Raw genomic sequence first — 26,458 nt, 5'->3', positions numbered from 1 at the left:
TTAAGAGCCTCCCTGGAGGATGGAAGTGTGGAGTTTGCTGTGTCTGAAGGGCAGTGAGATGTCCTCTCACAGCGAGTACAACCCACACAGTCACATTACTTTTGTCTCTGCTTTACAGAGATCACAGTGGTTCTAAGCTTCAGGCTGTAAAGGGTCTGAAGGGAGCAGCAGGAATGCTGTGAAATGGCCAGTGCTAAAATGGCCACTAACACCAGCTGATGAGCACCTGACCTTTGCCATTCCTTACTTTACACAGAGTCCAAACAACAGATCTCCAGTGGTGACTGAACAGCAACTGTTAAAAATAAGCATCTTTAAAAATTCTACTTTAGCCCACTCTGATTCCTAATGTAAGAATTCTACAAATAGTGGATGTTTTCTCAATAACAAGTGGTCTTTATATAATTGTTTTTGCCACTGAAACCTATTTTAAAACAATTAAAGGAACTGATGTTACTGGCAAGGCTGTGGTGAAGCTATATGGATGCCTCAAGTTGTTCTATCTACAGTCATTGTCACTCAGCCTGGAAGCTGCTTAGCTTGCACCACGAAAAACTTAAAAAATTAATGTCTTTTTGTGTAGCTGCATATTTACTGCACAGAGGCAGTTATGCATATGGGTAGAGAAATAAATATTTATAGGTACCAGCTGGAATTTACAATGGTCCTTTACAACATCTTCATAAAAACAAAAGTATCAGTGGAGAAGCTCCTTTTAATATTGAAATGGAAGAGCCCTTGACTTTAAGGGATATTTACTGTCATTAAGTAACATAAAGCAGACTGGAAAAAAACCCCACTACAAAAAAAACCTGCATTGATATGCAGATTCATCAGCTGTGCTCATACTATCAAGCCTCTAATTCTGCTCTCCCCAACTTTAAATAGCAGGATTAGGCCTATATTCCTAAATATATTTGCTTGGGAAGAGAAAAAGGAAAAAGAAAGACCCCCTAGAATTTTATTTTTGAACACACGTGGAGATTAACCAGTAGCCCAGAAATATCCATATAAAACTGCATGAACTATAACTGTGCTGCAACTTCAGAGACCAAGAGGTTTTGGTGAGTTTGGGACCCCCATGTGCATAGGAATCTGTCCCCTCACATCTCTGGGCACCCTGCTCTGCAGTTCTCACAGCCTATCCCACACTGTGCAGCCCAGAGGAAAACCACTGAGTGAAGGGTTTTTCTTTTGAAGAAAACAAACCCAGGGACTTGCTGGAAGCCCAGCACCTGCCAGATGGACTGACAGGGCACAACCAACCCCTCCACCCCAGCAGCAGAAGCAGACTCAGGGTCAGATCTTGTCCCATAAACCCATTTAAGCTCTAGAGAGGAGCACAGACTGAAATAGCCCTGAGAAGTCTAAAAAGGGCATAACAGTCCTGCTCTCTGAGGGAGGGCAGCACCATCTCCAGAAGGAGGGCATGGCCACAAAGCTGAACAGCTCAAAGCACCTGGTGACCCTGTGCCCTGCTGCTCCAGAGGATTAGAGAGGTGTTTTCTTCCCTTAGGAGTGGGAAGGAGGCACAGGCTAAAGATTCCTGGGAGGCCTGAGGGCTGTGAGGTTTCCCTCCAGCTTTCACACACACTCGTGACATTTGAGGTGAAAAGCCAAGTCTGGTTATATCAAAAGTGACCTTTTTCTGCCCACACTTCAAATCTGGTTCCTTCCAAGCTCCACTGCTGCAAACCAGGGGAATGTCCAGACAGTGTTACCAATTCCTTGAGGAATGGAATGCGATTGCTGCAGGAAAATATGACCTGGTACTAGAGTGGGCTGTCCCTGCTCCCCTTATTCCATTCTCACTATTACCCTCCCAAAAGATCTGGGCAAGGTGAAATTATAAGGAGGTTTTTCCTCCCCTTTTCCAGCTTCTTTCTTGTGAATCAAAACGTATCCACTTTTTTTGTACAGACGGGGCCCTAAAACTTTCAGCTCAGTGAAGCAGTGTCAGGACTGCTGCTATCTATTGATCTGATTGGCACCAGAGAGGTGCTAATCCAAGCCAGACATGGCAAGGGGGCAGATCTCTTCCCCCCACCCCATTTAGAAGAAGAGATGATGAAGAGATAACAAAACTATGGCAGTAAAGCAGAGCAGGGACTGCCCAAGTGGTCTTGCTCATGTCCTGATATCACTCCTGCCTCTTGATCAAGCACAGCCAGTTGTGCCAAAGCCAGTGGCTGACTGGTGGCACAGACAGATGCCTGGCAGAGTTTAGAAGGCAATGAAGTCTTTCCTATGTGAGCCAAGTTATAATTAAAGCCAGGATTTTAACTCCAAAAGATTATTGTAGCAAGTCATTATCTCATCAAGCTTCCTGTTAGCACAAAGATTTACAACATCAAATAACTGTGCCTAGAAATGACAAGGTATTCACTATTTCAAATACCTAAATTAGCTTTTTTTTTTTCCCCTCCTTTGTCTTCCATAAAATTATATTCAGGGAGTTTTTACTTCCTTTCACACACAAGGGAGGTGTTATCAGTAGCAGCCACAGTTTTTAACTGTACCTGAGCAACTCTTCTCACCTGTATAGGAGGGGACTGGGCAGAGGCAGGACTATGAACTACTCTGCCTACACACTGCCCTGTGTCCTGAACCTGGTTTGCTGATCTTTAAGCCAAAAGGAATCACACAGCCTCAAAACTGAAACCTTGTCCTGGTGCAAGCACAGCTGTCCAGGGTCAGAGAACACCCCTGTGCAAAGCACAGCAATTATTCACTGGAACAAAGGGTAAAGAAGTTCCCTAAAAGTGGCTGTAGAAGCTGCATGCAGAGGTGGACTGGGATCTGCCCCACTTCCTTCCTTCCTTCCTGCTGCTTGCTGACTCCCAATTTAATTTTCTTAACCCCCCCAAACCCCAACAATGTAGCCTCCCTAAGCATCTAAGGCAGCACAGCCTCTGGCACTGCTTTGGCAGGCAGCAGCAGCTCTGGCAGCACATCTTTGTGTTGTGTGTGTGTATATTTTCACTGCTTTGCAGATAAATAATAAAAGCTCCTTCCCTTTTACAATTCCATTTGCCAGCTGCTAAGCTACTTCCCAGCTGTATATCCAATAAAGTCAGAATAGAAGATGTCTTTGTTTTAAAAACACCTTTGAAAGAAAATAATTAAGCTTTCATGCTTTTAGGAAGGATATGAAATTAGCATAAGCCTGTTGTACTTTCACACATTCACAACTTTAAGTGGATAGTGAACACAAGGCTTTAATGTTGCCCATTTTCTTACTGTTGGCAATTAACAACAACAAAAAAAAGAAGCTTAAGGAAACTTCAACTAGATTTTTTAAACCATCATCAGCTAAAACAAACATTTAGAAGTAGGAAATAAATATCCTAAGTGTTAAATATAATGATGAGAAATTAAATACTCTAAAACACTCTCTGAAGCCAAATTATTGAAAAACCCAACAATGGTTTGTGGCATTTTCCAAAGCTGCACACCACTGCTTCCCACAAACACCAGTTGTGCCTTATTCCACAGACCAGTTTATGTAAGATTTAGCGTGTACTAGTTTTAATACCATTTATAGCTAAATTCACCAGTAAATCAAGGTCTGTTTCAGGGGGAAAAAAAAATGATGTAACCAAATGCACCTGGGCATAATTATATTTTTCCCTCTCCTCTGCAATCAATGAGAACCATGTGACAACTTCCAAGGAAGCAAGACAGATGTGACTGAAGAAGGCATTAGAGAGAAGCATCAGCTTCTTCCACCTTGAGAGATTAGACTGTCAATGCACATAAGAAATTCAAACATGGAGGATTAAAATCACAATTTTTCAGCTTTATTAAAAACTGGGAAATGTATTAGCAAAGGCACAGCCAAAATGAGATGTAAATGAGCACTGACTGCATTCGGCTGTAAGAGATCAGCCATGTGCTGTTTCTAACTCTTTATATATAGGAATAATATATGGTTTATATAAGGAATAATATATGGTTTCCCACACTAATATTCTCCAGGTCTTGGTATTCCCAGGTGCAGTGTCACTGGAGTGAACCTACTTCTGCTTTAAATCCTTTCCTCACAACACCCCAGATTTAGGCAGTTTACAGTTACAGATAAGCAACTTCAAGGGAATGGAAACCTTTAGCCAATTGCTAATTTGTGATTACTTCCTCAATATCTTGCACCAAAAAAACTCACCTGAGTTGTATTATTTGAAATAAATAAAACCTGTGGCCTTTATTTGCGTGATTTACCGTGATTTTCACTATGAACAGAGACTGTTTATATCCATCTATAGTTTTCTAGAACCTTCATAATCAGCCATGTGTAATCAAAGCATGTTGGTAAAAGCTAACAAAGAAGGTAATCAGACCACAAATCTCTCCTGTAGTTTGAAACATGTGGGAAGAATTACCTTCTGCACTGAGAAGAGCAACCAGCCTCTCAGGGCAGGACACTACAGCTCTTCCCAACCTCCACCAATAAAAACTCTCAAGGAGAGATAATAAACTTCTATGGCAAAGTTGCTCCTCCTAGAATTCAAAAGAAAATGCCTTTCTTTTTTTATGTTTAAAGGTTAAAAGTAATAGTCTTATGCCACTAGATTAGAAGTGTAAAGCTATCACACATGCAGAACATTTCTCCCAGTTCTTCACTGAAGGAGTGGCAGGGGGTGGAGGATCTAATCCCAAACTCATGTCATCTCTCTCCACCCCACCCAAAGTGTGCATGTGCTTTGCTTTTTACAGCCTACCAGCACTGACACTTCCTAGGAACTGCCAAACAAAACCAAGACTTGCCAATCTAAAACACCAGGGAGACAAGTAACTGCTACTGCAGTGATGCCCCATATTTCACAGTAACTCACTTTCCACTTTGGTTAGAACCAAAAGGGCAGACAGCTGCCTAACAAGAGCTGGCACAGTCTTTACTCTGAGGAGTTCTCTGCACCACTAACATTTCATAGGAATAGCAGGTCACTCCTGAACAGCAGTGACCAAGCAGAGCACCAGGCACATGGGAATGTGGTGTGGACACAGCCACTCCAACAAATCCCTGGGAGAAGAGTGCTGCAACCCCAGTCCAGGGTCTGTCTACAAGGGGCACCTCCACCAAGGCTGAGTCTGAACATAACCAGCATTTCTTGTAGCAGATGTTTTAATTGCCAGACACAGAGTCTAGAGCAGGCACATCAGTGCTGTAAACATGAGTATGTGCACAACATCCCTTGTGGGTTTTGTAGCATGCCCATAGGACAGTGAATGCCTTTGTCCTGCCTGGATGTCTCCTTCCTTTCATGTGGATGCAGGCAGCCCAGACCTTTTTTGTCTCCAGACATCATTCATCACTTCTAGACCTAGCACCAGAAATAGGAGGCAAATGCTGTTACTCCCATCTGGGAATCCCATTCTGGAAATTTTTAAAGTCACATTTTCTGTGTCTGGCTCCTCTGACCATTTATCCTATGGGATATTTTTAGAAAAGTTGAATGCTTTACCATGTGGAGTCCACTGCCAAGACCCTTTAGCTGTAACTCTCAATCCTGTTCTCCACGTGACTTTAAACTCCTCTATATTCTGCAGGCCTTTGATATCCACAAACACAAGAATATTTTCCCAAATGCTTTGAATTCTTGGAAAACTGACAAGAGTGGGATTCCAGGCTAATGTATTTTTCTCTATTAGAGAACGACAGCTCACTGCTAGTTCCATATGTTGTAATCATGATTTTGTTTCTCTATCAAAATTACTATCTTGTCATTTTAGTCTCTTGTTAATGCTTTCAGTTTTTCCAGTATGTTCTAACAGTTGCCACTTGTCCCCTTGCTGACTTGTTGTAGTTTGTCTCTCCCTTTATTTACTGTTTATGAAACACTGGAACATGGGGATAGCCATTAATTACATTTGGGCACACTTGTTTTCTGCTTTCCAAAGCCTTCTGCTCTGCTAGAAGGCTTTTATTTTACTTTAGAATAAAATTCTTTATTTCTTTACTTTAGAAGAATGAGAAATGTCTTGTTCTCTTACTTCCATTGCTTATTCTCACTCTCTGGAAAAGAACCAGAGACTACACGAACAGCAAAGCTGAGAAGCCTGTGCCTTTCACCAGAGGAGTGAAGTTGTATCCTAAGTCACTTCTCAGAGCCAGTCTGAGTCCTATCAGGGTTTATTAGGACAAGTGCAACTTCATATGAATGTAATTGTTTGGTGCCTGACTCTCAGCAAACACCTGGGCTGTTTTTAGCCTCCTTTACTTCATCCTGCCCTGGCTGTAACCTGTCACACAGGAGGTCCTTCTAAAGAGAAGTGATTTTGGCATCCCCCATGAGTGCATGTAGGACTGAGCATGCAAGGTGAAGAGACAAGACACTTGCAGGCTATATCCAAAGACAGAAAACCAGCAAGAAAACAACAGGGAAGAGAAAGGTCAAACCCCATGTTGTACTTGCACTGTGTATGGTTTCTGCCATTTTCTATATTTAGTAGAATTTTTGGAAGGATGCTTACTCAAATTCTAGCAAATTAAACTCAAGGAAAACACTAGCATAACAAAATAAAATAACCTTTGCTTTTTAAAATGCATATTTGTGTTCAAACTGTCTCCTTGCTTAACCCATGACAAGTTTTCCCAGTGCATTCTTTCCTTGGCTGTGAAGGGATGGCCATGCTGGCCTCCTGCCCTACATCTAATCATCCTTCAGGGACTTGAACCTGAATTGGTGGTGGATGAATCTGTGGAGCTGTGCTTCATCAGCACTGGCAGTGCACTCTGGAAAATGCAGCTTCAGGGGTGTTCTCCAAACAACTAGCAGAAACCTACACTTTTCTTCCTCTCTCCTTCCTCACTGAAAATTTATACGAAACAAACAAACTGAAATTTCAAGTCAGATTTTTTCTCATCTGTTTTGCCTCAGTACTTTTTCCCCTGCAATCAATTTTAAGAAACCTGAGGTCAGATTTGCCTGTAAGGTTGAAGAATAAATTGCTTACAGGCAACCCAGAAACATATCTTGACCTACAAGACATGGAAATCATGCTTCACTCCTACCCTAAATCATTAGGAAACTGGATATATTCACTTCAAGTTCCCTCAAAGCACTTGGGAGCAGCTCTTTGTCTAGCAAAGAAAGGAATCAGTCTTTCTTCTGACAATATTTTAGAGGAGGATGAATTAATTTACGTCAAATTTGCCACTAACCCTCCTGCTCACACTTAAGTAGGGATTTATATTCTCCTGTGTTAAAAAAAAAAAATCTTCCCATTTCCTTAGCCTACTAAATGGCAGTTTAAAAAAAATAATAATGCAAAACCTACCATCAAATACATTTTGGAGGTCAAATATTTTTGCCAGGAAAAACAAGCACCAGCTCCTGGCTCTCTGCTCACTCTGAAGTGACATGAATAGCCCCAAACCCTGCTCTGGGACCCTCTGTTCACACTCACTGCTTTACCCCTAACTGGTGCTGGTGGTCACATTAAACATTGCAGGGCATTGGTCACAGTAAACTCAACACTCAACACCTTGAAAGGAGCCTCTTGGTTCATATATACTTGAACAAAGACCCAAGTGAAGTGAGTTAACTGCAAATATGTGTGCTTTGTACAGTACTCATATCTTGATTTATTCCCCTGTATGACAACTTCATTTTAGGCACACAGTGCTGTCTAGGGTGCTGCAGCAGTCCCTCAGTGCTGGGAGCTGTTAATCTGTGCTGTGCAAGCCTTCCCTTGTCTCCAGCAGAGCTCTTATTGTATTTCCATTACTTATTAAAAATAGCTGGTAGTATTGTCAAATTAGTGGGATTAACCTACTTTAAAAAGGAAATTAGGTCAGTTACTATATTCATGCCCAGCCTCCAACTCTCATGTATTGTTACAGCTCTCTTGCATCCTACAGAATGGGAGTTTTCCTGTGGAAAATACATATTTTCTTTGTTCCACACTTGAACACAACACCAAAGCAAACATGGAGGGGGTAAAGGCTCCAGCCCTCCTTATCAGTCTCTTGGCTGTTAAGAGGTCCTCCATTTGCAGGCTGCTTGTGACAGTGAAGACAAATTAGCCTGTTACATTCCTCTGATATTTGAAATGCACCTAAAAATCACACTCCAAAACAGTTTTTGAGCTTATCTCCACTAAAGCACCTAGGAACACCCCTTCCAAACCCACCTCCACTGAGATGGAGACTTGGATGAAACAGCCACTGAGAGGAATGCACTTGGCCAACCACCAAGCTACTAATGCTCCCTGACCAGGGACCAGGAGGGGAAGGGGTGACAACACCCTACAGTACTAGGCCATAAATTCAGAAATTACAATTGTTCATTTAGGCAGGGGAGTCTGTTGTGCATCTCCAAACTGAGCTCACTCCTCCTCTGTTCACCCACAACTCCCTGTGAGAGCACATCAGGACACAATTCCTGAGACTGTTCCTTTCAGGAAAACTTCTATTCTGCCTCCAATTTCCCCATGCCAAGGAATCTTTGTCACTGTCTTCCCAGGAAAAGGGCAAGATTGACTTCTAGAGTAAAACATCAAGAGAAAGACAGAGAGAGAATTACCCCTCTGGCACTTCCCTGAGAATTCTTCCTCTCCAAACCAGTTCACGACCACCCTCTCATACTGAGGCAGGAAAATCAACATACTGCAGTTGGATGGAAGTTAGCCAGCTGGCTATCTGGATCTAGGAAACATAACTGGAAGTTAACTGTATGCTTTTTGTTTTTCTTCCCAGCTTCAAGCTGATCTACAACTAACAAAGAGATTGCAATTTCTGCATATTAATTACACTCCAGAAAAGGAGAGAGAGAGGAAAGAAAGTAGGACAAATCCAGACTGCACAGGCCATTCCTTTCCCTGGCAGAACGAGCTGCCACAGTTAAACCTTTAGCATTCCTTGGTATCCATTTCACTTTCCATGATTACTCCATGCATAGGTACTGCTGAGAAAGGCAGAATCACAAGGAAGCTGAAGATTACTCAAGGAACATGAGAGCTCCTGTAGAAGCACCCCCAAAAATGACTGTACAGAGAAGTCTCAGGAATCCTCATCTGCAGCCTCATGATTCCTTGCCATGGTGCTCCTTAGCAGGTGACAGAGAAAAACCTTTTGTGGCTTTTTGTTTTGTTTAGTTTTTTCCAAGTGCCCAGAGAGGGCAGAGAAGGAAGCAGCACAGAGCACATATAGACTCCCCCATCCCTGTGGCTTAGCTTAAAACCAGGTGTCCAGGTTATGTTAAATCAACACTGTGTTGATTATGGCAGTGTTGATTATGGCAAATCAACACTGCCAGGGCTGTGCCTGTGAATCCTACTGAGATGAAACTGCCCATTTTTAGATAAAGGTTTCTCTTTTCCTGTTTCCCAGGACTATCTCTGCACAGGAGCAAAACTGAATGCTCCTGAGCTGTGAAGCAGACCCAGAATGTGGAACGTGGTACTGCCTCAACACTCCCCAAAAGAATTCTGTATGCAAGAAGAAGGAATCAATGACAGCAGCATGCACAGCAAACCAGCATTTATCACTGCTACAGCACATGGCATGTCATGTACTGGGACATGTTATGTGCTGTGTAATGTGCCATCACATGGCACGTGCAGCACAACAAGGGAATCAGGCCCAGCTGGAATGGATTTGCGAAAGGAAGGTCCTGCTTGATCAACCTGATCTCCTTCTGTGCCACACTGACCCACTTAGTAGATGAGGGAAAGGCTGTGAATGTGTCTCCTAGACTTCAGTAAAGTGTTTGGCACCATCCTCCCAGAAAAACAGCATCCTCCCAGAAAAACTAGCTGCTTGTGGCTTGGATGGGTAAAAATCTGGCTGATGGCTGGGCCAGACAGCTGTGGGGAATGGAGCTAAATCCAGTTGAGGTGTGTCACTAGTGCTGTTCCCCAGGGCTCACTTCTGGGGCTGGTCCTGTTTAACATCCTTATTGATGATCTGGATGTGGGCATTGAGTGCACCCCCAGTAAACCTGCAGACAACACCAAGTTGTGTGGGGAGGTTGATCTGCTGGAGGGACCTGGACAGACTCGATCAATGGGCCGAGGACAACAGCATGAGGCTCAACAAGGCCAAGGGCTGGGTCCTGCACTGGGCTCACAACAACCCCTGCAGCTCCAGGCTGGGGGCAGAGAGGCTTAAGAGCTGTTTGGCACAAAGCAACTTGGGGGGGCTGGTTGGCAGTGGCTGAACATGAGCCAGCAGTGCCCAGGTGCCCAAGAAGGCCAGTGGCATCATGGCCTGGATCAAGAATAGGCCAGCAGGACTAGGGAAGTGATCATCCCCCTGTACTCGGCACTGCTGAGGCTGCACCTCGAATCCTGTTTTCAGTTCTGGGCCCCTCACTTTAAAAGGACACTGAGGGGCTGAAGCATGTCTGGAGTAGGGCAACAAGGCTTACAAAGGGTCTGGAAAACATGAGGAATGGCTGAGGGACCTGGGTTTGTTTAGACCCAAGGAGGCTCGGGGGGGACCTCATCACTCTCTACAGCTCTCGGACAGGAGATTGTATGAGGTGGGACTGGTCTCTTCTACCATGCCTGCACTGATAGGACAAGAGCAAATGGCCTTAAGCTGAGACAGGGGAGATTTACATTAGATACAAGAAAAAAAATTTCCCTGTTAGTGTGGTCAGGCATTGGAATAAGTTGCCCAGGGAGCTGGTGAAGTCACGTTCAAGAACGTCTGGATCTGGTGATATGGTTTGGTAGCTACAGTGGCAGTGCTGGGTGGAGGGTTGGACTTTATGATCTTCAAGGTTTCTTCCCACCTTGATGATTCTGTGATTCTATGTGTCAGCAGGGGTTTATGTCTCTTAACACCACGAAGCTTAACTAAGCAGCAGAAGCAAGTTCCAAAGCCATAAGCAACCAAATCACCTCACACAGGTCAATGAAATGATAGATTCCAGCTGCAGGATGGACAACCTAAGAATAATAATACATTTGCAACATCTTCACTTTTTTCTAGGTCATTAGGGTCAAGCAGAGTCACATTTTCAGTGCATAATAAATGCTCATTTTGCATTGTTAAATGTCACTCTTTCTCAGAGATAACGGTTTCAAGAACCAGTGATAATCTCCCACTCCAATTCAGTGAATATCACCACAACAGCTTGATGTTTTGTAGCAGCTCATTACATCCCTGCATGTTCCTCATCAACAGGAGCATGTCACAGACACACACTGTAAGCAAGGATCTCGGGAAAAGGCACCCAACCCTCCGCTCTCTGCAGGGGTGGGTGGGGAGGATGTCCAACTCTTCCCCACACCAGCAAAAAATGAGGTTTTGCAGAGTTCACATGGTTTTTTACCTTGTAGCAAACATTGCTCTCAGGGAAGAGAAGGTGGCGGCGTCTTCTTTCAAAGCCTTCAGCTCATTTCGCAGCTTCATCATGGTCTCTGTAACCATCGCTTTCTCATTCTCATACTTGCTTTTTAAGTTGGCAAGGGCTACCTCTGCAGTCTGTTGGTGACCAGGAAGAAAGGAAATGCAACATTTAATGAAACTCTTCACCAAATGGCTGGCTAAGAGATTTCTAATCACCACTCGCATAATGAAACATTTACTTTGTACTGCAATGTTAAACTCGTGGTCAACTTTCTTACACAGATAAAATAAAACTTCATTTCTGAACACTGGGAACAAACGTAGGAGTCTCCTACTCCCATTAACCATGCAGCAACATCAAGGAAGTTACAGAATATACATGCAGGGACACCTCCAGCTACTAAAATAAATTAAAAGTTTATATACTTCAACACAAAGGAATGAAACAGCCTATTTAGTATCTTGATATTTAAATGCATTTGCAGTTCTCTAACCCTTATAGCATTTTGCCTGTCTTACATTTGGGACACCTTTATTAAAATGTGCACAAGAAAACAATGTATCATTCTTAAACAACACTGTATACCTTCTTTTTTTAAAGACAACTTCAATGTCCATTGCTTTAACTGTAGAGGAGATGACAAGGAATGTCATGTGGCATTTTAATGGCAGTTATTTTAATCTACTACACTGCTAATGTGTGTTGAATGTCACAGACCAATCCCCAAAGACTAATTTTATCTTTCACCCATTATTTTGACCATGTTCTTATATTCCATCCTCATCTTGGAAGGCTCTCTTTTATTTTGCAGTTTGAGAGGAAAGAGTACTTAAGTTTCAGAACTCTTTAAGGGTAACTACCAGAATTCTTTCAAGTGAAAAATAAGATTTACCTCTTCATTTTAGGTGTCTTACATTAAACATAACCTGATGTAATTCAGACAAACAATAGATTGAAGTCTCAATAAAGTCTCATGTGACAACTGAAGTCAGTTCCAGCAGCAGCTCTCAGCTTTACAGAGCTGGGTGCCTCTAATGAACGGCCTCCTTCAGCCTCAGACTACACAAACATCAGCACCCAAAGCCCCACAGAGCTGAGGGAAGGGTAGTGTGACCTCAAAGACAAATTCCTTTGTGTTTCTGACCCAATCCCTGACATTGTGACCTTCACACCTGTAACACCTGGTTACCTGTTTGTTGGCCTTCAGCACAGTTCTCAGAGTTGCTATCTGTTCCCTCTTGGTGCTCAGCAGGGACTTCAGCTTCAGGATCTCTTCCATGAGGGCTTCCTTGTCTTTGTCCACCGCGGGCCCAAGTTCTTGAGTGGCAACACGCTGCCTGGACAGCTCGGTTGTCCTGTCCACAGCAGCCTGCAGGTGTTTGATCTGGTCCCGAATTATGGCGATCAGGTTGTAAATGTTCATCGGTTCCTTCCGGGGATCGGACACAGGCGATGGCAGAGATGACACCGGGGATGGGCTGCTGTCACCACTTCCATTCTCTGCCTTTCCCAGCTCAATAGTTAACAGCCCTTTAGAAAGAAGAATGGGAGACCTTCTTCCCTTGGCCTCTGGACTACTGCGCCCACCTTTACCTTCCTTGTAGTAGTCCAGCATTACTCTGTTTGGAGTTTCATTGTTGCACATGCAGACATGGTGGTACAAATTGGCCAGCTCTTCACTGAAGGTGACTAGTTCATCTTGGGCCACGCTGAGGCTGCCCTGTGTTTCTCCAGCAACATCACTGACTTTCTTCAGCTCCTTCTCCAGCCTGGTCACCTGTTCTCTGTCATGCCTACTTGACTTTTCCAGCGAGGTGATCTTCTCAGTGAGAGCTTGGTTCTCGGTCTCATATCTACTCTTCTCTTCCTCATATTTAGACTCACATTCTTTATATTTGGCCTTCAGATTTTTGAGCTCTTCTTTTAGGTCAGTAGTTTCTGCCATGGCCACCTTGTACTTGCACTCCAGGATCTCTGGCCCATTGATGTCAACCTCATAATAGTCTCCATCTTCGTGGCTGTCTCGGTCCTTCTCGTTGTCAAGGGCAGACTGATGCTCCTTGCTGGCCTGGAGCTTCTTCATGGCATTCAGGTTTTCAGTCAGCCTGCCAACTTTCTCATGCTGCTCTGAGAGGGCCCCCCGTGTATTTTCCAGCTGCTTCTGAGATTCCTGTAGCGTTGTTAACAAGTTTACCTTTTCTCTTTCCATCTGAAATGGGGGAACACAGACATTTACATGAAGGGAACCGTATCACTTAAATGGTTTTATTCTAAGAGACAGCAACTTAGCCAAGGGTCCATATGGTTACAGTGATCCAATCACTTGCACATTATGGAAAAGGCTATATAATGTGTTCTAAAATTATCTCAAGTACAGTGTTCACTGCCAATTCTTTCTCATTCCCTCTTTAAAATAAATGCACATTTTTACACATTTATTCCCTAGCTGACAGTCTCATTGTAAAAACATCGTTTCAGCTAAAGACAAGATAAAGTTTATTATTATCAAATAAGTATTACAAAACGTGCAGCTAGTCTATGGGGAAAGCTTGGAACTTCATGAAAGACTCAGAAATATCAAAACAACAAACATTTAACATCCTCAAATTCTAGATCAATCAAAGCCTTTACAAATACAGTATGAACTCTACGGTGGTCACATGAGATACTGAAAAGACCAAAATTACACCCCAAACAAACTCCAGGAGCTATCTGGGAGCACGCCATTCTTAAGGAAACCCATTTACCTGCACGAGCTGCTGTTTCAGCTTCTGGATTTCCGAGATGTTTAACTCACTTAGAAGATCTGAAACCAGACTCGGGGCGGGAGGGAAGCTTTCGTTCTTCTTGGGCGTCGAAGTGCTGTTCTTGCCGTTGCTGAGTTTGCTGAGGCAGTTCTGCTCGAAGCCGTTCATGATCTCATCGTTGTTGGGCTCCGTGGCTTCGTCGCTGAACTTCAGCCCGTCCAAGGAGATGTTCAGGTGGCTGTTGTACATGGAATCGTTGATGTTCATGTAGTGGGACAGCTCCTTCCGGAGGTTGTTCTTCTGCTCCCGCTCCGTCTTCAGCGTCTCCAGGGCCTCCTCCAGCTGGCGCTCGGAGATCTCCTTCAGGCGGATGGCATCTTCCAGCTGGCTGTTGAGAAACTCAGTTTCCTCTTCAAGCCTTTTGATTTCATGTTTCAGGCCTTCAAACTCCACCTGGAGGTACACAAATGGAGGGGGAAAAAAAAAACCTTTAAAGGAAATGTGCCTGCCTGCAAGGCGTTTTGCTTTTGAATTTCACTTAAATGTGGTGGAAATAGAAAATTGTTTTTAATTTCTGGAGTTTAGTTTTGGCACTGTGACTGTGCCAAAAAACATGGCTTATGGAATTTACCTTCACAGAGACCATGGACTAAAATTACCAAGCAAACTGTCAAATGAGCTGATCTATTCCAGCTTAATGAGGACAGGTGGGAGATACAGAGTGTGATACAGAGGCATCCCAAAACAGGCCTTCCTAGCACAGCATGCAAACATTTTCTCTGTTTAACTAACAAATTCCCTGGCCAACCTTCCCACAAAGTCAAGCTCCACATTTCCAAAACCCAGCATGGCAAAGCTACGCTTCTGACACTGCTGCACTGCCATCAGAACACACCCCTGGGTTAAAACTGCAATCAAGCTCTCCTTTTATACATTCAAAATAAAATGTTTTATCGTTTTTCTCATCATCATTTCAGCACATCTTGAGAGGGCTACAGCTCAGACTCTACGCTTCAGACTCACACTGATGAGTTGGATGACATGCTATATGTTTTTACCTGTAAAACTGCATTTTTAAAAATCTCTCTTGCACTGAAATTATGAACATCAACGATTAATGTGAAATTTTGAATCACTTGGGGGAAGTAGGGAGGAAAAAAAGCTTAAAGAATATTTTTCCTTGCCCTGAAAGAAAGGAAATCATACCACATGATATATGACACTATTTATTTTTGCCAATTGCTACATGAATTTTAGATGCCAACATAGAGCAATCTGGGAGTGCTGTACCACACCCAACTTACAAAGCAGGAATCAAGCATGTTATGTTAATTCAGTGATGCAAGTTAAGCCTGGGAAAACTTGATGGCTGCCTCTAGTTATGTCAGCAGGATAATTAAAAGTTCATCAAATAAAGTTCTTTGAGACAGAAAATTAAATAATCCATTGTCATGAAACACATGAGCTCTGGATTCTGAATACAGCCACTAAGATAAAATATTTCAGACTGCAGTCTATTTTCAGAGATTCCAGAATACAAACACAGCAGTCAATAACTACTAGCAACTATCAGGATAGCATCTGAGGTTAGGTTTGGCTCAGCCCAGAATGGCAGCATATCTGAATATGAATATTGTTATTTTAGAACATGGACATGGAGCTGGGAACTATCACTTGCTGTTGTGAATATGATGAACGAGACAAAGAAGGTAAAACCCAAAAGAACTACATAGATTCAATTTTACCAGCTCCCTCTCTCTTCCAGCCTTCATCCAGAGCATGACAGACCCTTTTGTCCCCATAGCAGGATGTCAGGGCACCCAAAATTAGACCAAATATATGTAGATGAGAACAGGTCCACCCTGGAACCCCATTTTGGGCAGTGAGGCCCAAAGTAATAAACACTGACACAGAATTACACCTGAAGTTGAATAAAATGCATTCAATGTCCCAAATATCTGGCTGGGCAGGGCAGTTTTCATTCAGAACACTGAAGGACTTCTGCAGCAAATCCTAAAGAGCTTTTACTACGTGCTGACTATAACAGATGGTATTAACACTGCTGTTTTCGAGTATTATCATGGAATTGCAGAATCAAAGAATGGTGGGGGCTGGGAGGGACCTTAAAGATCATCTTGTTCCACCCTCCTGCCATGAGCAGGGACACCTTCCCCCAGCCCAGGTTGCTCCAAACACAGTCCAGCCTGGCCTTGGACACTTCCAGGGATCCAGGGGCAGCCACAGCTTCTCTGGGCAACCTGTGCCAGGGCCCTCCCACCCTCACAGGGAAGAATTCCTTCCCAATATCCCATCTCACCCTGCCCTCTGGCAGAGGGAAGCCATTCCCCCTTGCCCTGTCCCTCCATCCCTTGTCCCTAGTCCCTCTCCAGCTCTCTTGGAGCCCCTTTAGGCCCTGGAAGGGGCTCTCAGGTCTCCCCAAAGCCTTCTCTTCTCCAGGCTGATCAGCCCAGCTCTCTCACCCTGTCTCCAGAGCAGAGGGGATCCAGCCCTTGGAGCACCTTTGTGTTCTGTGCCAAAGACCACATAAAATCTAATTACCTCCACAAATGATAACTCAGGGAAATTCTTAAGAAGTTCCAAGAACGTAGTTTCCTAAAATTCTGAAAACAGGTGGAACTGTGCAATTAAATGTGACTTTCCAGACAAGCAGTCCCAGAGGTGTGACAGTGTAGAGCAACTACAACAGCGGTGCAAATTTAGTGAAAGTAGCACAGAACTGGAGAGATAATGTAAGGATTAAGTAATAATTAAAACATATGTTCAGAAACACCCCCATTTTCAGATACTGTAGAGGAGGGAGGATAGATGGATGGACAGATAGATGGATGAAGAGGATTGTAAAGAGACACTGAAAGGACTAAACCAAGCAACAAAACAGAGTGCTAGAGACTTTGCTTTCATCAGAGAAGGCAATGGAAGGACTTGGAGGTCAAAGTAGAGGCAGTAAAGCATTATGACTGTTATAAAACAGAGTCAGAAAGGACTTCAACATTTAGGGACAACTCTTGGTGCTAAAATATAGAGCATTTAGTCTCAAAAGTAGTACAAACCTAAAGAAGTGGTTGGATGTTCAAACGAGACAGAACCATAATGTAACACAGGAATTAACTGGTGCTACCAAAGCAAACCTCATTGGTTGAAAAACTTGCCTGATTTTGCTTCAGGACAGACACTTGTTTCTGGAGACAGATGTTTTCCTCTTCCAGCTCAGTATAGTCTTGCAGCAAGCGTGCTTCTCGAAATTTATACTCCTTAATATCATCTCGCAGACGGGCCCTTTGGATCTCCACGTTCTGGTTGACCTGGAAGAACAAACAAACCCCCAAATGATAGTGGTTTGGTCAGCTCCACTGAATTCCAAAATTTTATATCTTTCTTTATGTGTGCTAATCAATTATATTCTACTGAAACAGAAACTCTTCCCCACGCCCCTGAAATTACAGAAAACGAAGCCATTTGTGTATTTATACATAATTAGATTTTTGTTTTCTTGCTTCTCTTACAACTGGCTCAGAAAAAAGTCCAGAAACAAGCAGGGAAAGCAGCATTCCCACCTGTGTCATCCCACTGGCTGCAAACGAGAGGCAAAAGCTTTCCAGACCAGAAGTCAGTGCCTAAATCTGTTCCCTCTTTAACAAGAACAGCCTTTTCATGAGAGAAAAACAGATTCAGATGACTCTAGATGTTCTTATTTGGACATGTATTTGCTGGTGCTTTTCAACAGGTATTTTCTTTATGCCCAGAGCAATAATTTGAAAATGAGTTCTAAGGAATTCTTTTGGAGAGAGGCACTGAGTTAAAACTCAAATGAAATCCAAGATCTCAGGTAGAAAAAAATAGAAGCTTTGGTTGACTTATAAAATCTTCCCTCCCCTCAGCCCCAAGACTTATGCAAGACCTTAAAAAAGGACTTAAAAAAATCACCATTGTTTCAAAATAGGTAAAAAGTAAAAACCAGTATGTTGGTGTAGTATGATCTTTGGATCTTTCATGAATATACACAGACACTTGAATAAATTGAGCTGGCACATATCCAGCTATGGGAATGGCTCACTGTACTTAGCTTTTATTTTTTCCAATATTATTTTCCTTCAAGCCACATCTTCAAAACACCTCATTAAAACAAAGTGAAAACTGTGTTCTAAAACATCAACAGAATTATTGATATAGGCAAACAGGCACTACAGTTGTTTTTACAGGAGGGATCCACACGAGTAACCACACAGGTGCCAACAGGCACCTACAGCACATGGAGATAAGGGAATGTTTGCAGCAGGAGCGTGTGCCAAGACTTGAATCTGGCATGTCCACAGACACAGAATCACCTGCAACTGTTAAGACCAACAAATTTAAATTACAGCTCCCTCACATGTCATTTAAAGATTAGATTATATAAACTTGCCTGCTTATTTTTAGCAACAAAGAGCAGAGCAATACTTCCCGGTAGACTGAGAAGCCAAAACTGCTGCAACCAGGCACTACAGTACACCAAGGCAAATGATGAGTTGCTATATCCCACATTCCATGCCTAAGTAAGTGTTGGTTGTACCTTTGCACAAACCCAGGGCCGCAGGGAGAGCTGAAGGCTGACATGAGTTCACATCTTTATGTCTCCATAACAACTGCAATGGAGACCTCTTGCCTTTGGCAGAAAGAGCCTCCAGCCAGATAATCCATACTGTTTAACAGGACTGCAAGAGGCTCCATCAAACAAATCATCACACTGTTTTCCCCATTCCCAAGGGAAGACCTCCCACAAAGCTACTGGCAAGCTTCTCTCCCCACCATTCAGGCTGCTTTGCTCCTCTTCCTCCTTGGATGAGCTAATCTTTGTAGAGGTCAATGCCTGAAGAAACCTTTGGAAACTGTCTGGTCTAAAGAAAGAATGGTTTCTGTCCAAGCCTGCCTGTTTCATTCAAAGCAACAGCAAGAGCTCATTATTTAACGTGCAAGTATTGTTGTGCTTGTCTAGCACAAGAAAAATCATTCTATTTCCATGTGTGTAGGAAGGCCAGGTTTAAAAATAGCTCCCTTGTTTCCTGACCGGGGAAGGGAGATCTAACCTAGATTTATTGGCTGTTTAGTAAGCTGTGCATTCAATTTGCTCTCAGCATTCTCCTGTCAAATAAATGTGCATGCTTGCAAGCTGCAAGGTTCAACTGGATGCCATGTGATCCTGTATAACTGACCAAATGGTGGGATTTTCCTGCAGGATAGGGAAGCTAAAGCTACTACATCCTTCCTTGATCAGATTTTTCTATTACCCATACAGAAAGTGGTATTTGTGTGATTTAAGACAGACAGACACACACACTGCACGTGTTCTCACAGGTGGTGTTTCACACTTCCTCTGGTCTCTAGAAAAGGTGGGGAGTTTGAACATTCCTCTGACCCTTGTTGCTTCAGTGGCTCAGGGGCATCTTCCTTCCTCCTCTGCCCTGAGCACCCTCTGAGCACAGGGGAGAAGAGGGGCTGGAACACACAGGTATGTCTGGCCAGGCACTTGGCTGTAGCAGGTCACACCTCCACCCAAAGCACATCACACAGTGGCAATGATATATTAAAGTGCTGTGTGGAGAACTCATAGCCATAAAATCCCTCTGAGTGTTATTCTACCTGACAAACCCCTCAAATTCTCAACCCAGAGAACATTCCCACTATGCAGAACCCTCCCCATCCATCCTGCCTAAGAAAAGACTATGATCTGTAAGAGATTTTGCCTGATCTAAAGGCCACAGACTGCCTTGTTCCTGCTGCTAGAGAGATTGCCTTCAGCATTTTCACCCTCTCAGCTCTGCCTCAGAAGGGTTCTGCAAGAGACTCCTCTGAGTAGCACTGGTACTAGAAAGAGCAGGAATTCCTTCAGGACCAGTCTGAATTCACCCCTGCCTGCATGTCAAAAGCACAACTACTGTCCTGCAACACTGCTAGAAGCCTGCTTTTTCTAGGACACTCCAGAATATAAATGTTACCTGTAATTTGACCCTAAAAATTATAATAATTGAGAGAAAAATCTCAGGTAGCTGATTCCTTCCTTTGTCCTGGGCACTGCATAGTGGCCTCCAGGTCACCAGTCAGAGGGTGATCTTGCAAGCCAAGCTGTGTCACTAGCAGGGGTTCTGTTGCCCTGAACTTCACCAGCTCATGAGGTCAGTTTGAGTTCTCTGCTGTAGTAACATGTTCATGCCTGATTTTACTTATCTATCATCATCAAGAGCCAAAGCTTAGTTTGCTGAAATGTATTACTAATTCTAGGATTAGATTTAATTCTTTTAAGTATATCTATGTATGATCATTCCCTCTTGTGTTACTCATGGGAAGGAGTCACAATAAAAGGATGCTGCCAGTGGAATAAACACAGTGCAGTCAGACAGGACAACAACTCATATGTATTCTGTTGTTGTGGGGAGAACAAAATCATAGAATCATTTATGTTGGACAAGACCCTTAAGATCATTATCACTAACAAAACTGCCAAGTCCATCAAAATATTCAATTAAACATCTCTTAGACACCTGAATAAATACAGGTATGAAAATTGGAAAGACTAATCCTCAGGTATGTAACTTAGTCCCATACTCAGTGACCTACTGAACAGTGAAATTAAGAAGTCAAAACCTGGGCCATTAAGCTTTCCTGTGCATGAAAAGAAAGTTTCAGGTCAGTCACTAGACAATACCACAACTAACAAGTTACATTCTTTAGGCTCCAAAGACCAGCAGTTTGCAAGTTGTGTAGGAATTCCCTGCTGCCCATCTGACTTTAATGGCATTTCCTTCCCATGTGTGGGGACTGGGGTCCCATGGCAACATATCACATAACTGTGTAATTAAGGGCTGGGATATAAAATACCTTTAGCACCAGAATTGAACTAAGATTGCATAAGAACCCAAAAATCTTCCCCTAGTTCTCAACTTACAAGCTTACAAGTTGTTTTCTTTCTCTTGTTTTCATATAGACACTAATCAAAACACTAATTTGAGAGAGAAAAAAAAAAGATGAAACATTCCATTAGATCCAGCTGTTTATTACATCAGCAAAAGGTTTGGAAACCTGAACTTTCAGTACTGCAATAAAGTTCACCTGCATGACATGGCTGTTTGCAGCTCCTGGCAATGGGCAAATGCTTTTGGGGCACAGATGCAGACCAGCAGCACCTCGTGATGATGGCCTTCCCTCCCTCTTCTTCCTCAGATGTGGGAGTTTCAAGAGCTTCTCCTTTTTAAAATTTTACCCACTCTGTTCTTACAGTAGAGAAGCTATAAAATTGTATAAAAATAATTGTTTATCCACGTGAAGGGAAGGAAAGTGCCACAGTGGCCTGGCTCTGCTGCCCCACTCATCACAGAAGAACTTGCCCCCAGTCACACCAGGATCCTGTGCACACACATACTGCTACAGGGTAAGATGTTCCTTGGTAAGAGGAAAGATTTATAAACAAAACACCTGTCAGTAGCTTGGCTCAGACCACCATAAGTTAGGAAAAGAAGCAATTTTATTTCCCACACAAGCCTCGTATAAAATTCAGGGTGTATCACACCCCCCTCCCACACTAAATGCAGGGAGGCTGGTGCAGACCTACAGCCAGACACAGCTACACCTATAGCTGTGTCTGTACCCATGGCAAAGTATCTGTGTCTCAGGATTCTCTTTATGTGATTAATGCTGGGGTACACCCCTATTAATGTACTCAGCTCAAGATTTATTTTTTTTTTTTTTGCAAATCTTTAAATAAAAACCTTTGAGAAGCCCTGACATCACAGGTCAGTTTATCACAACAGTGGAGAACAAAGAAATGCACTGTCAGGGAGTTTTTTCTGCACAATATTAGCGAGACCAGAGTTGACAGGTATCACAGCATATCCTGGGGCCAGTTAAATCTTAGAACTACTAAATGGTATTAAGCCTTGATACAAAACATATGTCCTCTTACTTACAACTCATTGCTTGCTACCTGTTCAAACATTTTATCCAAACCAAAAGCACACCCTCCCAACCCTTCAATATTATTTTGTGTGCAAAGGGAGGGTTAGCACCTGTGCTCATGTGCCAATATTTACTTCTGTTTAAGCTCCCTGCTCCAGTGATGCTCTCCAACTACAAGCTAAACCCCAGGTGAGGATAAACACACCTGACCCTGAGCCACAGGCTATAGCTGCCCACCCAAGTGGGCAATCTTTGCCCAGAGCCTGCTGGGCACCAAACTCGAGGTGTCTGGCACTGGTGCAGCCCACACAGGCAGCAGCAGCAGCAGCAGTGTGATATCTTTACAGAAACAAACAGATCCATGGTGTAGAAGAAGCTGGGAGGGCTGGGGGTGAGCCTTATCATCAGAAGCTGGGGGCACTGGTAGGTCTCTGAGATCAGAGGATGACTGTTTAAGTCCATCTGAAATAACTCAGTTTAAAACTGGAATAAGTCAGTTATTGTTACTGGTTTCATTTCCAAACGGTGATCTCATCACCTATAAAACTGAGCCATTTTTGAGCTCCAGGAGCACGAGACGGGAGCCCATTCCCTCTGTGCATTTCCAGCCATCCTTCTTCTTCAGAGACCTGGGTGTGTCCTCCTGGAGCTTCAGGCAGCAGGTGGGCCTGTGCTGGGCACCTCAGCCTTGGCTGATCATGGGAGTCTGGGTGGAAAATGCTGACCCAGCCTAACACCAGTGTTATGAATGGCACTGTGTAACACTGCTACTCAGCCCTCCCCTCCTGCACAGGATTGCTTGCTTAGAGCAGTTAAACTCCAGCTGCTTTTCGAATCTCAAATCTAAATGCTTGGCAGCTTTCCATGTCCTTCCCTGCCACAATGAAAAACATTTAACCCTTCCAAGGCCTGCCAAATAAGCTTTTAGGATTACAACAGCATTCAATGGCCTGTCATTCCCCCAGGTTTGGGAGGACATGGGGCTGTTGTTCCCTGGGGGATAGCTGAACTCTGATAAACCTCTGAACTCAAGCTCTGACTGCAGCAGTTATCCCTATGGATGCAAACCAGCAAGGAAAGGTTAAACATGCTTCCATAAAACAAAATGAACACCAAACTAGCCATACTTACACATGGAGCTGTCACTGCCTCCTCTGTGGGCTTGTCTACAGCCCACACACACAGGAAGAAAAGTCACACCAAAGAGGTATTTCAATTAGTAGCTCTAAGTCACATTTAATTTTAAAAAAAGCATACAGTTACATCAAACAGATTTATTTATACTTCAGATTGAGGCTGCTTATTAAAAAGTTAATAACCAGAATCATTCACCCCTGTGTCTGCACTTCTTAACAGCAAACAGCAACAAAACTCACCCCAGTGAAGTGGTGAGGCTCTGCCCAGGGAAGCCGTGGTGACTCAGAGGAGTTACAGAAAGAGAGATCACAAAGCAAACTTTGAACCAGTGATGTGCTGCAATTCATTTCAGACCCTTGAAAGCTCTTGGGGTTTCATTTCCTGAACCAAAATTAGATTCTTCTGATGGCACTAGGTGTCTTAGGAGACTCCAACACATGCAATCCACTGTGACACTTTGGTAGTGAACTCAGAACTGACCCACTTCCCTTTCTGGAAAATGGGTGAGCCTGGTGAAGGAGCAGCAGGGAATCAAATTCCAAAGGACCTGCCCTTGTCATCATAGCAGTCAATGTCCTGAACAGTCTCACTTTTTCCTAATCAAGCTAAACCCGGGCTAACATTATAGTGTTTCCATAAATCACTTGTCTAACAGACTGATAACTTCTCAGTGCTTCTCTCCCCACTCTTTTTGCTGCTACTTCTGCTTTGTTTTGTTTTTATTTTAACATCCTTCTGTTAATCTGTGATAATTACTGTTCAAAGAACTCCCACTTCAGTGATTCTAGAGAACAACTGCTCCACACTGTGCTCCATGCCTCCTGCCTGCAGTCCAAAACTGCTGAAGAATTCAAGTCTGTTCTGTCCCCTGTCAAATCCCTGCTCAGCCTGCATCATCAGAAATGTCCACAAACCACCTATTTTCAATAATCATAAATACAAGTTTGTCTTGTAAATTAAAGCCTGCCCTTCTCTGTTACAAGGGCTGTTGAAGGCTCCTTTATTTTATTACTCTAATATTAAAGGCCTATTTTAAAGCTTCCATTAACTGTTTCCAGTGGTGACATTTTTCTTGGCCAGACTTAACACTAGCTGCAAGTTCATGGGACTTCAGCACTAGATACCACAAAGCTGTCAGACTTAAAAGAATTTACAATTAAAATAATATTGACAAAAAGCCAAAGTTAGTACAGCTATCAAAGATTAGAAGTCTCCTACTGATTTAATTTGGCCAGAACTAATTTACATATAAAGCATGAGATGAAAGCTTTGGCTGGATTTATCTTCCCAGCATTAGTGTCCTATTTTCACAAGGTGCCACACCTCCAGAATGTGGAATGTGCCTATCTTACACTTCCCAATCCTACTGAGATACAATCATCTCAAAGCCACTGCCTTACAGTTCCACTACTACTTCAGATAATCTTAATGAACTGACTTCCAAAGGAGTTCTCTATCTAAATTAATGACACCCATGATACCACTTTATATGTAACAGAGGCTTATGAAACATTTTGCTTACATTTAGACTACGGAAGAGGTACTTCTTTCTAGAAAAATCCATGGAATAAAGGAAAATACTCTAATACTAAAGAGTATCATATGGAAGCTGGTTAAAAAAAAAAAGGTATTTTCCCTGTACAGGCATAGTGGAGCACAGCAGGGGTGAAGAAGATGCCTGGCAGCTCCAAAGAGCAATCACAAAGTGACACCCATCCCCAGTACAACTCACAGGAACACCCACTTGGGTACAAATCACAAAGTGACACCCATCCCCAGTACAACTCACAGGAACACCCACTTGGGTACAAATCACAAAGTGACACCCATCCCCAGTACAACTCACAGGAACAGCCACTGGCCCTCTGCTGCCTGGGGCGCTCACAAACACCGAGCACTCATCATCTAAGAGAAACCACACAAGTGATGGATGCAGTGAGCTCTGTCCTGTGATCCTGGATAAAACCCATCATCTTAACTCTCTATCTGAGCAGGATCTGCTAATGGTACAGTTCTATCAGTCTTTGCTCACACCAACAGCCAACTTCAGCCAGGGTCATCTTCTGATGGGCTGAAGGACCAGCTACAAACACCTTTGCTGTCAGGTTCATGTTGCCCAGCTGGGACCACTCAGCATTCCTAATCCAAAATTGTGTTTTTCTAATCCAGCAGCAATGTTTTCTATTAACTCTTCACACACAACAAACCAACTTGCACACTGTTGGACTGTGCAAATTGCAACATCTCTGGTGCAAACTATTTTAAAGCAGTTGCTGTGTATAACTTACACTGAGCTGGAGGCAGAACCCCCAGTGAGAGTAAAAGATCAAGTGAGAAGGGACAGAAAGGGAGATCAGTGTGGGTGTAACCCCAGCACTGCTGTTCCACAGCCTGCAGTTCTGTTCTCCAGCAGACAACTGTAGGTTACAACAGGAGCAGGACCTAGACTTTCTTTCAGCAGCCTTGTTTACCACTCAGCATGACAGATTGTAATAACTTTCTGATGACTTAACACAATTACTTCATATGTACTATGACTAAATGCTGGAAGCTCCTTCCCTTTTCCCAGCTCTATTTCAGCCAGGGTGTTACATCCAGCCTGTATTCTACAGAAACAAGATGATGTGGGGACACAGCAATTGGATCTTCATCAGATAATGACTAAACATTGTTTCCAGAGATTTCCTTTGCCTCTCCACTGTTATCTTACAGCTACAAGAGGTTTTGAAAAGCCCAAACCACCCCAGGATCAGTTGTGCTGAATATAATTAACCCACAGCATCCCCTTCCTTGCAGGAAGCAGCCAAGCTCTGCATGCAGAATACAGCACAGTGAAGCTGCATACCAGGCATTAGTAAGATACTGGTTTGTCACTCACAAAGTGCCAGTCTGTGCCTGTTATGTGCCCCAAAACACACACACACACAAAGTCTTTGTCCATATAAGAGTAACACGCTGCCCTCTTTCTTATAGAACGGATTATCTTCCTCAGAACTGTTTTGATTAATGACATTAAAATTACTCTGTATAAAAACCTGCATGTAGGCAAAACTGGCAGCAGCAGAAACGGAAGAGTCCCTTTGCCATGAGAAAGGCCATGTTCACTGACCCCACACTGGCTTTTCCTGCCAGGAGAGCTTTGGCTCCTCTGAACTCAAATGCCTGGGACATTGTGAACATCAAACAGCTCTGCTAGAATAACCACAGGAACATACCCTGCCATCATTAAGACACAAAAAGGGCAAGTTCCAGATTTTATCACAACAGCAGAAGTGGTGGCATTCTGTTGCTGGAAGCAGTTGTGCTGACATGGCTATCTATATATTG

General features: G+C 43.3%; 1 protein-coding gene across 1 annotated transcript in view; it reads right to left on the bottom strand.

The window, feature by feature from the left end:
• Positions 1-26,458, bottom strand: part of BICD2 (BICD cargo adaptor 2) — a 79,414-nt gene that overhangs the window by 4,769 nt on the left and 48,187 nt on the right. Inside the window, exons 4-7 of the mRNA XM_029964656.1 lie at positions 17,218-17,370; positions 14,048-14,500; positions 12,490-13,509; positions 11,283-11,434 (exon numbers count right to left, since the gene is read on the bottom strand). Of these exons, the coding sequence (XP_029820516.1) occupies positions 11,283-11,434; positions 12,490-13,509; positions 14,048-14,500; positions 17,218-17,370 (1,778 nt within the window). The remainder of the gene's footprint in view (positions 1-11,282; positions 11,435-12,489; positions 13,510-14,047; positions 14,501-17,217; positions 17,371-26,458) is intronic.

This window comes from Manacus vitellinus, unplaced genomic scaffold, assembly GCF_001715985.3.
Source record: "Manacus vitellinus isolate BGI_N305 unplaced genomic scaffold, ASM171598v3 scaffold_77_pilon, whole genome shotgun sequence".
Lineage (NCBI taxonomy): Eukaryota > Metazoa > Chordata > Aves > Passeriformes > Pipridae > Manacus > Manacus vitellinus.
The sequence above is the reverse complement of the archived record's forward strand: the minus strand, read 5'-3'. Positions and strand labels throughout refer to the sequence as shown.